Consider the following 16,078-nt stretch of genomic DNA (forward strand, 5'->3'; position numbering starts at 1 on the left):
TTTTTTTTTTTTTTTTTTTTGATGCCTGTTCATCTGTGAACTACTGCTCTGGGATATTTTCAGCCAATTTTTATTTGCCCAAGTCTTCCTCCAAGGGGCCCATTTGATGAGTTTCCAGATATCATTGAAAAGCTCCTCTTTTCTATAGCAGTCCTTGACATAACCTTGAATCCTGCTTGGAAAGACGTGTGTCTGGTTCACCTTGATCGATTTTTTTGTTTTTCTTCTACTGTTCAACCATGGAAACTTTCCAAATTAGTGGCTGAGCAGACAAAAAAATTATGTCAGCTCTCCAGGTTTAATTGGACCCAAATCTTCCATTCCTCCTGTTACCTCTTGGATCTGAGGGAGCTCAGGACACGAAAATTTCCTGATGGATGTACCTAAACCTAAAGAAGGAGAAAAGGTGATTAAAGGTCTAGAAGAAAAAGAAGGTACATTGGGGTAAGGAAGACTAGAATTTGCCATTTCTAGAGCTCCTCCTTCCTTCCTGTGGATCTAAGATTCTATCAGTATCATTTTCCATTAGCCTGAAAATCTTCCTTCAGCATTTCTTATACTACAGGTTTATTGGTAACAAATCCTCTCAGCTTTCATTTATATGAAAATACCTTTATTTCACCCTCATTGTTGAAGGATATTTTTGCTGGAAATGGAATTCTGTGTTGACAATTATTTTATTTGTTTGTTTCAGGCTTTAAGGACATTATCTTTTATCTCCTGACCTCCACTGTTTCTGAAAAGAACTCAGCCATTTATTGTGTCCTTGTTCTCCTGTGTGTAACATGTCATTTTCCTTTGGATGATTTCACAATTTGCACAAGTCTAACTATGGTAGTTCTGTTTCATTTAACCAAGATGGTGGTTTAGTTACTAAGTTGTATCTGGCTCTTTTGCAACGCCATAGACTATAGTCTGCCAGGCTCAAAGAATTGATGCTTTTGAACTGTGGTGTTGGAGAAGACTCTTAAGAGTCCCTTGGACAGCAAGGTGATCAAACCAGTCAATCCTAAAGGACATCCACCCTGAATATTCATTGGAAAGGCTGATGCTGAAGCTCCAATACTTTGGCCCTCCCATGCGAAGACTCAGCTCATTGGAAAAGACCCTGATGCTGGGAAAGATTGAGGGCAAGAGGAGAAAAGGGCAACAGAGGATCAAATAGTTGAATGGCATCACTGACTCAATGCACATGAGTTTGAGCAAACTCTGGGAGATGGTGAAGGACAGGGAAGCCTGGCATGCTGCAGTTCATGGGGTTGCAAAGAGTCAGACATGACTTAGCAACTAAAGGAGGAAGCAAGCAAGCAACTATGATATGCCCTGTTGTGACGTGGGAGTTTGCTGAGCTTTTGGATCTGTAGGTTGATATATTACATCAAATTTAGGGAAGGTTTATCATTTTTATTCTTATATCTTTTCCTATCCCTCCCTCTTTTCCTTCAGGGATTCTAATTATGTAAATGTTAGCTTTATATTTTCCATCAGGTTATTGAGGCTCTGTTCATTTTGTTTCAACCTTTTTTTTTTTTCTCTCTTTTCTTTGAGTTGGGTCATTTTTACAGCTCCTTCTCCAAATTCAGGGCTCTTATTCTTGCCAAGTTCAATCTGCTGTTAAAACAATTCAGTGAATTCTTCACTTTAGATATTATATTTTCAGTTTAGAATTTTTTTTAAAAAGTCTTCTCTTTGAGATTCCTTGTTTGCTATTCATCAAGACTGTGTTTTCCTTATCTCCTTGAATAAATTTATTACTGTTTTGCTGAAAGTTTCACTTTTGTTTTAGCCTTGAAGGATTCATTAACAAAAGAAACTAGTCAGTACACACATAAATAATTTCCATTTTTTATAGAAAATTACCTGACTCTATTTCAATATATAGCCATTAAAAGAAAAGAAATAGAAACAATAGAGAGAAGTAACAGTGGATACATCACCAAATTGGGCCAAGCTAAATCCAGACTTAGACAGTGGGCTGGGAAGTCCTTTGCTAAAAGCAATCTGGGGTCCCAGTTGGGAAAGTGTCCTGGGCAGTACTTCCACCTCATGACTCAGACTTCAAATTGCAGTTTTGGGGATCCAGTTTATAATCCCAAGCCACAAAGTGATATCATCATCAATTCATGTGCAAAAATGCAACTCTGGTTTTACTTTGACCATTTTACAATGCCGTTTGTTTCACCTTGTAAGTTATAGGGTTTAATTAGACCCCAGGGGTTGGCCAGACCCTCAGGGGCTCAAGAATTCCAAGACACACTCCTTTCAGTCTTGTCTAAAGTGCTGCCTGACTTGCTGTGCTTGCAGGCAGGCAAGGAATCTGAACAGTATCCAGGCAGATCAGAAGCAGATCAGAGGCTTCTGAAGCCTGAACAAGACTTCCTCCATTTTAATTTCCCTAACAATTATAACTGCTTTAAAATGTCCTGGTCTGCTAATTTCAATTGCTAGACCATTTCAGAGTCTGTTTCCATCCATAGCGTTGATTTTTATTGATAACATTTTTTTGCTTTTTGGTGATTCACCATCTGGTGATTTTTTACTGTAGGCTAGATTTTGTGGGTAATCAATCAGAAGGAGCCTGGATTATGTTGTTCTCCTTTAAAGAGTGTTGTGTTTTGTTTTGACAGGTAACTAATTTATCAGAGGCTTTCCTTGACCCTGTCAAGGCTTGGTTTTAGGCTTTGTTAGGGTGCATCTAAAGTAGTCTTTATTCCAGGGCATAATCCTTCTTGCAAAGCATAACTTTCTGGTGTCTCAACTGGATGCTGAGATAGTACATCCTGTAACAAGAAGACCTCTCCACTCTGGCTGGAACATGGACTCCCAGCACTGTGTGACTGATCTGAGTGAGAGCAGTGAGTGGTCCTGAAGAGAGATCTTAGTTCCCTGCCCAGGAACTGGACCTGGGTAGCCTGGATGAAAACCAAGAATCCTAGCCACTAGACCATAAGGGGCTAGAGGCTAGAAGCAAAGTGACTCTGTCTCTCATCCCTGTTTGAAAGAAAGAATGTTTCAAGGAGGCAAAAACTGTAAAAACAGGTACAGAATTTATTATTAGAGGGCACAGCACAATGTATGGGAGAGCATGCAGAAAGACAGTTTAGTTAAGCTGGAAACAGGGCAGAGACACACACCCAGAGAGAAAGGGTATGGGCATCCTCTGTAATGAGGAGAGGCATAGTAAGTCAGAAGCTAGGCAGAGATACATATCCGGAGAGAAAGGGTGTGGGTGTCCTCTCTAATGAGGAGTATAATAAAGAGGTAATGTAAATCTCTTATATAAGTGATTTACACTTACATAAGACAGTCTTTCCAGGTCTTCCTTTTGGTTAATTATCTTGTTTCTTTCTTCACATCTGACTGCCCCTTGGACACTCCGCAAGATATGTGCACAACTTTTTTCTAAGGTGGGTCTCACCACAGAGGCCTGTGAGTGCATAGCCACACTTATTATGGGGTGGGCCCCTCCTGTTTTGACCACCAAGATGCCTTCCTACTCATGTGTAGACAGGAAAGTCTTTCTTGACCTCGGGAGAAGGTACCTTATCTCTTTGCTTTAGCAGAGCTCAGCTTTCGCGGCTAGCTTTGTCCTTGGAGTGTCTGGGTGAGAATAAAGCTTGAATTCTACTCCACTTGATAAACAACAGCTGTCTGGTCCAGGGGCCCATCTATCTCCTACATCATGACCTCTAGTATTTTCATTCAGCTCTCAACTCCATAGCAGCCAGGTTGTTACCGTCTCAGCCTGTGCATGGGCAGCCCAGTTCTTGACCAAAACTGACAGGGAACCCCTGTTATGGGTGAAATTGTGTTCCCCACAAAAAATACACTGAGGTCTTAGCCCCTAATACTTTATTATTTTTTTCTTTTTTTAAAAAATATTTATTTATTTGGTTATGCCGTGTCTTAATTCCAGCACGTGGGACCTTTTGAGAGCTCTTAATTGTGGCATGTGGGATCTAGTTCCTTGACCAGGCATTGAACCAGGGTGCCCTGCATTGAGAGTGTGGAGACTTAGCCACTGGACCACAAGGGAAGACCCCACCCTGCTTCTTGTTGGCTGGAGGGCTGGGTGAAGTCATCTTCCAGGGGGTGCTGTGGGGAGAGCTCCATGCTGGCTGACTATGAAGAGTTCAGCTCCAGGTTTGCCTGTTGACCAGTTAGTGGCTGCAGGTCCTTGGGTGCTGGGGCTTGTCTGAAGGTATGGCCCCCACTTTCCAGGGATCCCCTATACCCACCAGCTTCCTCAGCCTCAGGATCTCCTGCTTGTACCTTCCCAGGTGCTGGTCCACATACTCCTGTAGCTCAGAAAGCTGCTCCTCTGCCATCGTGGCGCGGACCAGCAGCTGTGCCCGCTCCCGCTCCAGCTCTGGGTGCCACGGGTGAACTCCTGTAGATTCTGGCGGATCTGGGCCCAGGACGAAGCTTCCAGGCCCTGTGGCTCTAATGTGCCCCCCTGGGAGACTTCACCGGATCCTTTCTGGGCCTTGAGCTTCTGGAGCTGCTTCTCCAGCCTGGCCTGGTCCTCCGTCCAGTGGCTGAATTCGGTGACTGTGTGCAGGGGCAGCAGCGCCACATCTGAGGGGGCCGCACCAAAGGCAGCCCTGGGGGCCCCAGGGGGCCCCAGCCCCTAATACTTTAAAATGTGACTTATCTCCAAATAAGTTTTGGAGATGAGGTTTTCATAGAGGTGGTTATTGTTCTTCAGCTGCTAAGTCATGTCTTTCCAGCCCTATGGACTGCAGCTTGCCAGGCCTCCCTGTCCCTCACTGTCTCCTGGAGTGCGCCCAAGTTCATGTCCTTTGACTTGGTGATGCTATCCAATCATTTCACCCTTCATAAAGGTAATTAATCTAAAAGGAGGTCATCAGAGTGGGTCCTAATCCAACAGAACTAGTGCCCCTTATGAAAAAGAATATTGGGGGCTTCCTTGTTGGAGCAGTGGTAAAGAATCCACTTGTCAATGTGGGGGACATGGGTTTGATCCCTGGTCTGGGAAGATCCTACATGCCTTCGAGCAACGGAGCCTGTGTGCCCCAACTGTTGAGTCCGTGCTCTAGAGCCCGTGTTCCGCAACAAGAGAAGGCACCACAGTGAGAAGCCTGTGCACCACAGCTGGAGAGGAGCCCCCCTCACCATAGCCAGAGAAAACACCGCAGAGCAACGAAGACCCAGCACAGCCAAAAATCAGTCAATCAATAAAATAGTTTTCAAAAAGGATATCAGAGAGAGAGAGACATATGCACAGTGAGAAAGCCACATGAAGGATGAAGGAAGAGATCAAAGAAGAGAGCTTGAAGCCAATGGATGTCAAAGAGTGACCAGTGGGAGGCATGAGGGATTCTCCCTCACAACTCTCAGAAGCCACCAACCCTGATGACACCTTGATTTCAGGCTTCCAGCCTCCAGAATTATGAGAGGATGAATTTCTGTTATTTAAGCCATCCAGTTAGTGGTCCTTTGTTAAGGCAGCCCCAGCAAATGCATATGTGCCCACACAGAATTTGGGGGCCCCCTTTATGTGACTCCCTCCCCACTGGCCCCTAGCCCCACAAGTTCCATTTGCTCCAGCAGCTCCAAACTCTGCTCTTGGCTTCTTCAGCTCAGCAGGACACCTAGACTCTTCCTGGTTCCCACTCCTTGGTGCTGCAGTCAGGACATTTGTCCCCAGGCAGACAGCTCGTGAGAGCTGGGCTCACTTTATGTGTTTTCCTTCTCTGAGGAATTGCAGTTGTGCACTGCCTGTGGTCCAATGCCTGAAAACAGTTGTGTCATTTTGCCTAGTTTCGTAGCTGTTTATGGTGAAAGGCAGCTCCAATATTTGTTACTGGCCAGAAGTGAAATTTCTGTTCTAAGTTCTTTGAATCTATTCATTTAATCTTCTCAACAACTCTGTGGGAGTAAGTTACTGTCCTCATGAGTTCTAGATTTAAAAAAAAAGAGAGAGGCAAAAAGAGAAAAGATTAAATAACTTGTCCAAGAGTATGTCTTATAACTGGTGGAGCTAGATTCTCAATCTAGGCAGTTCAGCTGCCAGCCCTTAAACATCAGCCTATTACCTCACATAATAGGTGCTCAGTGAGTGCACTTATTTTGAATAAGTGAATAGATAGCTGTTTCTTCTACCTTTTATCCATTTGCCTTCTGTTCCACCTGTTTAGGAAAATTCCAACATTACATCAGCCCAGTATCTTCACTTTTCCTGGAACCAGACTTGTAAGAATGCTGCGGGGGGTGGGGGTGGGGGGACATACTTCTGGGAAGAATAGACTTTTCTGAAGTCTATTATCCAGTTACCCAAGGCTTTGAAAATACCTAATAATTCTATGTGTCCCTAGTGTTTGCCCTCCATTTTCTGTTTATTTTCACCTCCAATTTCAAACATCTGTACCTCTGTACTTGTTATTTTCAAGAAAAACACAATTTCCAGCCGTGAACTCAGTCTCTTACTCATTCCTATCAATCTGACTTGTATTGGCACCCATTCTTGCCTTTTCCTCTACTGTCAAAATATTTAGTGTTTCTCTGCCTGTCTAAGGCTTATCCACTTTTAGCTGCTGCCCTACATCTTTCTTCCCCTTCACAGCCAAGCTTTGGAAGTGTTGTTTACACCCTCTGTCTACATTTCCTCATCTTCCTTTCACCCAGTTCAATCTGGTGGCTGTTCGTATAACTTCATTCATTTATTAATGTCAGCTTTTATTTTTATCAGTTTCACTCTTTTGCTTTCTTTAAATGTGTTTAATCTTTTTTCATTCCTTGATTTGAATGCTTCATTCATTATTTGTTCTGTTTATTAATATGAATACTTAGGATCATGAAATTTCCCATTTTATCTGTGTCTTATACTTATGTGCAGAATTCCTTCTTAAATAGTTTTTTTTTCCTATAGAGTTTAAAATTTTTGTTTTGGTTTTCTCATTGATCCAAAAGTGTTTATCAAAAAATTAAAAAAAATTTTTTTAATAATTTTATTTATTTGTTTTTGGATGTGCTGGATCTTTGTTGCTGTGTGGGCTTTTCTCTAATGGTGGCGAGCTGGGGCTACTCTCTAGTTGCAGTGCATGGGCTTCTCTTATTGTGGACCATGGGCTCTAGGGAGCTGGGGGGTTCAGTAGTTGTGACCCACCCCCAGCCCTAGAGTGTGCGGGCTCAATAGCTATGGCACACGAGCTTGGTTGCGCCAGAGAATTATAAAATTTCCCCAAAGTAGAAATAATATAAAGTAATATACTCTTTTCAAAACGCCATAATATAGATACCACCAATTATAAAACCAGAAAACAAGAGACTCTACCACACAGAAGGATCTAAATTTTCCGGGGCTTCCCTGGTGGTTCAGTGGTAAAGACTCTGCCTGCCAATGTAGGGGACACAGGAGGATGCTACATGCCTTGGAGTAATTAAGCCTGTCCGCCCCAACTACTAAGCCCACACAGATGTGATGGCTTCACAGCGCAGAACATCCTGAGGAGCAGAAGAGTGATTTCCCTTGCTTCTGAGTGGGCAATGGAAACGGGGCAGAGAGAGAGAGATGTACAGGCATGGAGGTTGGGAAAAGATGTTGCAACCCTTGTTAATCAGTGAGCTGGGACCAGATTATGCAACAAGATCTCATTTGATGCCAACAGCATGGACGAAAAAAAGTGCCAGCTCCCATGCCTGGCACCAAGTATGTTCCCCACCCCCACCCCTGGTAAAGGAAGGCTACATAATTGAGATATAATGTCTACCACCCATTTGGATGGGTTTCGAGAAGAAATTTAGTTCAGTCATAGAACAATTTTGTACACTTGTCCCACAACATCTATAGCTCCTGCTGAGATCTCTCTGTGAGTTCTAGAACTTTATCCAGGTTAGATTAGATTTTTCAGTTTCAAGTTGAGTATGCTCAAAATAAAACCCATCTCCTCACATCATCTTACCCTCTTCACTTCCCAACTAAAACCTACTCTTCTTCTCGTCTTCCCTGTTTTACTAAATACTATCAATGTTTATTCAATTGTCTAGGACAGAAACCAGGGTGCTGTGTGTGTGTGTGTGTGGGGGGGTGCAGTTCAGGAAACACTAAAAATTAAAAGCTAACTAAGACATCTCATCCAGGGCTTCCTTAGTGGCTCAGAAGGTGAAGAATTTGCCTGCAGTGTAAGACCTGGGTTTGATCCCTGCGTTGGGAAGATCCCCTGGAGGAGGTCATGGCAACCCATTCCAGTATTTCTGCCTGGAGAATCCCCATGGACAGAGAGCAGCCTGGCAGGCTACAGTCTATGGGATCACAAAGAGTTGGACATGACTGAGCGACCAAGCAAAGACATCTCACCCTAGGATCACTCATCTATACTGGGGCTTCGCTGGAGACTGCATTTAAAAATTAGGCGTGCTTTTTAAAATAGTTTGAAAAATCATTGTGGAAGAGGATGCAATAAATGGAGCAAAAGAGACTGATACTTCCAAACAAGCCAAAGCCACTGAAAAGCCTGGGGGCTGGGGAAGGGAACTGGAGAGGTGAATGGCCAAAGGGAGGCAGGTTCAGTAAACATCCTTTGTTGGCTGCTCTGGTCTTCATCCCAGTGTTTGTTCTGAGGGCTGTGGGGAGGACAAAGTCTGAGCCTCATGAAGAAGGGCTCAGCTAATCTCAGGGAATCAGACTGCCTGCTGCTCCTTCCTGGACAAAACTCACTGCTCTCCATGGCTCATCAGGAACCCAAGGGGCCTGATGTCTACCAGGAGAATTTTGAGCCCACATGCTACCTGGACTATTACAGGATGAACCAGGATCCCATTGGTGATGAAATCCTCCATTTCCTGCTAAAACACTACAACGCCACTTTTAAACCAGGTGCTGGTCTTCCTCAGCCCTGGGGGAGGTTTGTGGGAGGAAGGGTGGTCATGCAAATTTTAAATCAGATGCTGGTTTTCTTTCATTGTAGGGCAGTCTTCGAGTGGGAGTGGGAAAGGATGGCCAGACCATTAATAGCAACTTGGGATCTTCGGAGGGTGTGGCTCTGCCCTACAGGAAGATTTTAGTTTTTAAAAAAAATTATTTATATATTATTTATTTTTGGCTGCACTGGTTCTTCCTTGTGGCATGTGGGCTCCCTCTAATTGCAAGGAGGTGGGGCTACTCTTCAATGAGGTGCACAGTCTTCTCACTGCGGTGGCTACTCTTGTTGCAGAGCATGGGGTCTAGGCACGTGGGCTCAGCAGTTGCAGCTCGAGAGTTTAGATGCCCCACAGCATGTGGAATCTTCCCCGGTCATAGATTGAACCCGTGTCCCCTGCATTGGCAGGTGCATTCTTAACAACTGGACTACCAAAGAAGTTAGGAAGAGTTTAGATACACTTGAGGTATGGTACACGGTGGCATCCTCTCAAAGTTTCTGAGGTCAGATTTTCTCTTCCCATAAAGCCTGAGAGCTGTGGTCTTTGATGATCCTGAGTAGGCCTGTCTTCTCCCTATCCCTTGCAAGGGAAACCTGAAGGGCATCTGAAAGTGTAGGGAGACTTTTTCTCGTTTGGGGTGGGCTTTGCCCTTCAGCCTGATTACGACTGTGGCCCATGCAAACATTCTGGGTGGTTGGCTCTCAGATTTGCACTGCCTCCCCTCACCACCGCCCCAGGGAAGTGTAGTGCTAGGCTGGCTGGACCACTAAAATCAAATACTGGTATCTTTTCGTCATTCACATGAAAAGAAACATAACTCAGTAGCCAGAATTTCTCCAATTAAAATTTTATGCCATCAAATTTTCTTAAGCCTTTGATGCCTACTTCAATTTATTTGCTACTGTACGCTACAGATACAACAACATACAGATAAACAAATGTAGCAGCAGATTAGCTGGCTAATCTCAGCAGTCAGTCAGGACCAGCTAATTTTCTCTCCTCTTGGCCTTGTTGTTTATCTTGGAAGCCCCTTGTGTGCATGTTCAGTTGCTCAGTCAGGTCCAACTCTGTGCGACCCCATGGACTGTAGCCCACCAGGCTCCTCTGTCCATGGGATTCGCCAGGCAAGAATACTGGAGTGGGTTGCCATGCCCTTCTCCAGGGCATTTTTCTGATCCAGGGATCAAATCCACATCTCTTATATCTATCTGTATTGGCAGGTGGGTTTGTTTTTTGATTTTTTTTTACCACTAGTGCCACCTGGTAGCCCCTTGCCAAAGTCCAAACACTACTGATATTTTATGTCAACCAGTCTCTTGTGGATGGAAAGAAACAAAACAGGAAGGGGAAGCCAAGGGGTCTTCACAGATCCTGTTTTCTCCTTTTAGTCCCCAGACTGCCAAGCAAGTTTCTGGGAATACAGTTGGTACTCAATAAATGTTTGCTGATTGATCTTTGGAATGTTATGGATGGTCTCAGTGGGGCCATAGGGCATACCAACAAAAAACTCTTGGAACAGGGAAACCAGTATACTCCAAAATTGAATCAGATTTCTCCTTTGGACACTTTTTAAATATTTCGTTAATTTATTTATTTCGTTACCATATGTGGAATGAATGTGGCATCCCACATTGGAGTTTCAGCTTCAGCATCAGTCCTTTGTTATACACTTGAAACTAACACAACATTGTAAATTAACTATACCTCAATTTTTAAAAAAGTAAAAAAGAAATCATAGTGTTAAGCAGAATAAGAAGCTAATGTACAACTTCAGCCGTCTTAGTTGCGGAGAGCAGGGGTACTCTAATTGTTGTGTGTGGACCTCTCTTGTTGTGGAGCACAGGCTCTAGGGCACAGAGGCTCAATAGTTGCGGCTAGCGGGCTTAGCTGGCTCATAATATGTGAAATCTTCTGGGACCAGGGATCAAACTGTATCCCCTGCATTGGCAGATAGATTCTTAACTACTGGACCACCAGGGACGTCCTGGACACTGTACAGTGGTAAACTGGTAGGTGAAATGTCAAAGCTGGTTCTTTAACACCCTACCCTCAAACAAGCTCCCTTGCTTCTAACACTCCCCTCCTGCAAAAACTCTCCATTCTCAGTGCGCTGGAGCTCTTAGCGCAGCAAAGTTCCCAGTCCTGGAGTTTACATGCCCAGATGGTCAACTCCCTGTAGCCTCTCCCAATGGAGCAAGAGGAGTGGACCTTTTTGGGAAGTGTGGACCTTGGAGCCCTACCCAGGTACCAGTGATTCAGAAAGAATATTCCTATTCTAAAACAGGTGGACTGGAAGGAAAACTCTTGATTGACATTGGCTCTGGGCCCACCATCTACCAGTTCCTCTCTGCCTGTGAGTCTTTCCAAGAGATCATCGCCACTGACTACACAGACAAGAACCTCCAGGAGCTGGAGAAGTGGCTGAAGAAGATGCCGGGGCGTTTGACTGGTCTCCAGTGGTGAAATACGTGTGTGAGCTTGAGGGGAACAGGTAAGGGGGTTGTTGCTTGTTGTCAGATCTGCATTATCTTCACTTAGCTCCTAACCAAGAATTTCCCATGGAGTTTGTGTACAAATGGCAAGGCAGATGGAGACTAAGCAGGAAGGAAGTCAGTGGAACCCCAAGAAAAAAGGAGGAAGAGTGAGATATGAATCCTATAAAGACCAAAAGAGGGAACAGGAAGAGCCAGCTAGAGACAAACCTGGAGCCAGGAAGAAACATCACCAAGCTCCACAAGGAAGCCAAGGTCTGAGCCCAAGTAGGAGAACCCTCTCGGCTGCCTGCTTTCTGATTGGCTGGTTTGTTCCAGTTACAACCTCCAGGGAGCTCTAAACTTGTGGAATCTTTTTGTGGATCCCAGAAGATAAGGGTTAGAATTAAGACAATCTTGCATGGCAAGTGGAACAGAATTTACTTACCTTGTGTATTTTCATTTAATTTCAAGTTACCAGGAAGGTCCACCATAGTCCTTCCACTCCGAAAATATCACCCTCCCTAGTTAAGATGGTTGAAGTTGTACATTAGTTTCTTATTCCTTTGGCTTAAAACTATGATTTCTTTTTTACTTTTTAAACATTGAGGTATAGTTAATGTACAGTGTTGTGTTAGTTTCAAGTATATAACAAAGGACTGATGCTGAAGCTAAAACTCCAATACTTTGGCCACCCCATGCAAAGAGCCAACTCATTGGAAAAGACCCTGATGCTGGGAAAGATTGAAGGCAGAAGGAGAGGGGGCAACAGAGGATAAGATGATTGGATGGCATCACCAACTCAACAGACATGAGTTTGAGCAAACTCCGGGAGATAGTGAAGGACAGGGAGGCCTGGCGTGCAGCAGTTCATGAGGTCACAAAGAGTCAGACACGACTTAGTGACTGAAAAAAATATGATTCCACACACATATACTTATATGTACATACATACATAGATATATGTATATTCTTTTTCAGATTCTTTTCTATTACAGGTTATTTAGGCTATTAAAATATATTGAGTATAGTTCCCTGTGCTCTAAGTAGGTCTTTGTTGTTTACCTATTTTATGTACAGTAGAGTGTATATGTTAAGACCATGTTTTTTAAAAAATAGAGAGCTAGAAAGAGTAGGCCTTTAAGTGGTAGTACTTACTGATACTGCAGAATGCATGTGGCCCACATCCTGAGAACAGGTATAGGTAAGAAGGGGATGTGTGACTCGAGGAGGTTGAATGGAGTGGCCAGGGGCCCCCCACAATGTCCCCCAAGCTCACACTGTAGTTTTGCTCCGCTGATTCCAGGCAGACATTCTGTTTCTGGGGGCACTTGCCGGGTCATGTGAGATACGGGCTAGCAGAGAGAGAACGCGCTAACCGCCAGGGGCGCAGGGCCGGAAGGGGGCCCCTGACCCGTGACCCCAGGGTGGGCGGGCGCTGGGCTTCGCTTTGTCCCCAGCCGGTATCTCTACGGGACTCCGTTTTCTCATCTGTAGAACTGGCAGCCTGCTGCTCTGGGAGCCCGGCCACCAGGCAGAGAATGGCCGGGAGTGGCGGGAGTGGTCCACGTGATGAGCATGACCCAGCCGGCCTCTCTCTTCCCTCCCGTCCAGAGACAAGTGGGCCGAGAAGGAGGAGCGCGTAAGGAGAGCCATCACACGGGTACTCAAGTGTGACGTCCTGAAAGAGAGGCCCCTGGAGCCCGCGGTCCTGCCGCCCGCCGACGGCCTCATCTCCTCCCTGTGTCTCGAGTCTGCCTGCCCCACCCCGCAGGCCTGCCGGGATGCCCTGCGCCACCTCAGGACCCTGCTCCGGCCCGGGGGCCATCTGGTGCTGAGCGGGAGCTTCGAGACCACCTTCTTCATGGTGGGGGATAAGAGGTTCCCGGCTCTGCCCCTGAACGAGAAATTCCTGCGGGAGGCCCTGCAGGAGGCCGGCTTCATCATCAAGAAGCTGGAGAAGGTCGCTCGGGCCGCTGAGACCCACTTGGATAACCGCAGTGACTACACAGGGCTGTTCTTCTTGGTGTGCATGTATGTGTTTGTGTGCCGATCATGGCAGTAGAGATGGGCAGAGAGGGGACTAGAGGAGCGGGGGGGGCGGGGGGCGGGCTTGGGGCCATCCCTCTGCCACCTCCTTCCTCTTCATTTCGCCAGCTTCACTTCTAACACTTGCTGGCAAATGATCCCCAGGTCAATCGGGATGCTTCTCCCAGAGAGGTTTATAATGTATTCCACTAATGGCCCTGGGCTGGGAAAAAGAACTGGACCAGAGAAATAAAGCTGTGTTTCCTTCCTTCTGAGGGCTCCTTCAGGGTTGCGTGGAATGAAGTGGGACGGTCCCTTCCTGCTCTCTGATTTTAAGCAATTCGGACTGCACACCTTCTGAGCTCACTCTCCACCTCCGTCCCCATGCCTGCTAATCCTGCAGCCCTGCCCCTTGAAATGGAAAGCACACACATGGATTTTGATCCTTGGCTCTCTGATTCACTTGCTCTTGTGACTTTAGGTGGGCACCTAATATCTCAGAACCTCAGTTTCCCCATCTCTGAAATGGAAAGCATCACACCTCTCCCCAGAGATTCTGTGACACGCGAAAGGTATAACGTGAATACTTTTGGTAAATAACTATGTGAGCAAGCTTGTATGTTTTTCAAGCTTGGCTGACCTTGTAGAGACCTTGTCACAAGATGTGATAAGATGGCATAAGGAGTTCTAAAGAGAGCTAGAGAAGTTGTTTTCCTTCGCTGTCCAGTGAATCCCACCTAACCCCATCTGGGGCAGGGATGGGACACATGGGAAAGACTTTTTGAGGGAAGTAGGGAGCAAATCGGTGAAAAGGTGACCAAGAGTAAGCCAAGTGAAGGAGTCAGGGTGAAGGCCAGGGACTTCTGGTACAGGTACTGAGACCCAGAGGAGAGACAACATACTGTGCTGGGTGAACTTCAAGAAAAACTGAAGACAGGGACTTCCTTGGTGGTCCAGTGGCTAAGACTCTGCACTCCCAAAGCAGAGGGTCCGGGTTCAATCCCTGGTTAGGGAACAAGATCCCACATGCCCCACCTGAAGATCCTGCATGTTGCAATGAAGATTTAAGATCCCACATCCTGCAACTAAGACCTCGGGCAGCCAAATTAATTAATTAAAAAAAGAAAAATTGAAGACACTTGGGTCCCAAGATGGGGCTCTGTCCCTTGAGGGACTGCTAATACACGTGGTATGGTAGAACAGGCCAGTGCTCAGAGTGGGGGAAGGAGTGTCAAATCAGTGACGATGGGTGGCATTGGAGGTGCGCAAGCTAGCAATTTAGTCATTCAACAAATATTTGTTGAGTGCCTGCGTCCAGCTGGACACCGTGTAAAGTGTCAGAACCTTTGCCTGGGGCTGGTCCTCGCACTAAGCATGGTTGCACCATCGAAGCCCTTGATCACGTTCTACCCCATGTGTGTGTATCTGGGGTATATTTTTTGTGTATGTGGGCATGTGCACACGTGTGTGTGTGTGTGTGTGCATGTATGTGTTTGTGTGCCGATCATGGCAGTCGAGATGGGCCACATCTATCCATGGAACCACCACAAGAGTGGTCAGTGAGGTTGACTCCCAGAGGCTAGTCAAGACTAGCTCCCAGGACTTGCCGGCAAGTCGATGGACCCAGAGGCTGAGTGCTAACACCCCATGCAGGGTGAGCTCCAAGTATCCACTGGAGTGTGCGGCCTGAAAGCTGAGCTGGGCTGGGAAAGCATCAGGCGAAGAGCAGGTGGGTGTGCACACGGGGCAAGTGTCTGGGATGGGTGTTCTCGGCGGGACTGAGGTGCCCAGTCTCTGCCTCCCTGTAGGAAGTGTGGACATGTACCTGGGCAACATTCTTCTGAGGCCCTGGTGTCAGTTAACATGAGCTGTCACATCAGGACTGCTGGCTTCTTGACACGACCATCAGGTTACTATGTAGCTTCATGGGCTGCCTGTGAGTGGGCATTTGAGTGGCTTCATGACTTCCCTGGTGGCTCATATGGTCAAGAATCTGTCTACAAAACAGGAGACCTGGTTCCATCCCTGGGTCAGGAAGATCCCCTGAAGAAGGGAATGGCATCCCACTCCTGAATTCTTGCATGGAGAATTCCATGGACGGAGGAATCAGGTGGGCTACAGTCCATGGGATGGCTAAGAGTAAAACATGACTGAGTGACTAACGCTTTTTACTTAATGTGTGTGAGACATGACTAGTGACAGGGGAGGGTTTACAATTCGCTGAGACAACAGGCTTCACACTTCTGTTAAGCACCCATTGAGCTGACACAGGGCCCTAGGACAAGGCAGCATTAACTGGGAAGAGGAACAGTGATGAGAAGCAGAGATGAAGGAAGGATTAGTTCCTGCTTTGGAACCAAGGAAGGTTTCAGGAGGAAGTGCAGACAAGATGCATTATAAAGGAGCATGATGTTGGAAAGGCATTTCCCCTGGAGGAAACAATCCTGTTACAAAACCTGGCCTTGGGAAGATGCTGGGTGAATGATGTGATGTTTGTGCTGCCTACAGGGTGGGCTCTCTAGCGGAGAGCAGAGGGAGGCAAAGCCAGGAGGGCAGTTCCGGGCCTTGGGCTCTGTGAGTCTCTCCAGGGGTAATCAGAGTTCATCAATAAATATTTATTTAGCATCTGCCATCTGCCAGGCACTGAGAGTGTGAAAACAAATTTGATACAATTCTTGCCCTTGTGGGGCTCACAG

The 16,078-nt window shown here is 46.0% G+C and overlaps 1 protein-coding gene and 1 pseudogene across 1 annotated transcript; one reads left to right on the plus strand and one right to left on the minus strand.

The window, feature by feature from the left end:
* Positions 1 to 3,851: 3,851 nt before the first annotated feature.
* LOC122450083 lies at positions 3,852 to 6,485 on the minus strand (annotated as a pseudogene).
* A 2,086-nt stretch (positions 6,486 to 8,571) lies between these two features.
* On the plus strand, positions 8,572 to 13,650 carry LOC122449764 (nicotinamide N-methyltransferase-like). The gene is given in 5 exon segments (XM_043481754.1): positions 8,572 to 8,839; positions 11,168 to 11,320; positions 11,323 to 11,374; positions 12,969 to 13,383; positions 13,424 to 13,650. Coding segments are annotated over 5 exon segments (864 nt in total). The 5' UTR covers positions 8,572 to 8,613; the 3' UTR covers positions 13,442 to 13,650.
* The last annotated feature ends 2,428 nt before the right edge of the window (positions 13,651 to 16,078 follow it).

The sequence above is a fragment of the Cervus canadensis genome, chromosome 11 (assembly GCF_019320065.1).
Source record: "Cervus canadensis isolate Bull #8, Minnesota chromosome 11, ASM1932006v1, whole genome shotgun sequence".
Taxonomy (NCBI): Eukaryota; Metazoa; Chordata; class Mammalia; order Artiodactyla; family Cervidae; genus Cervus; species Cervus canadensis.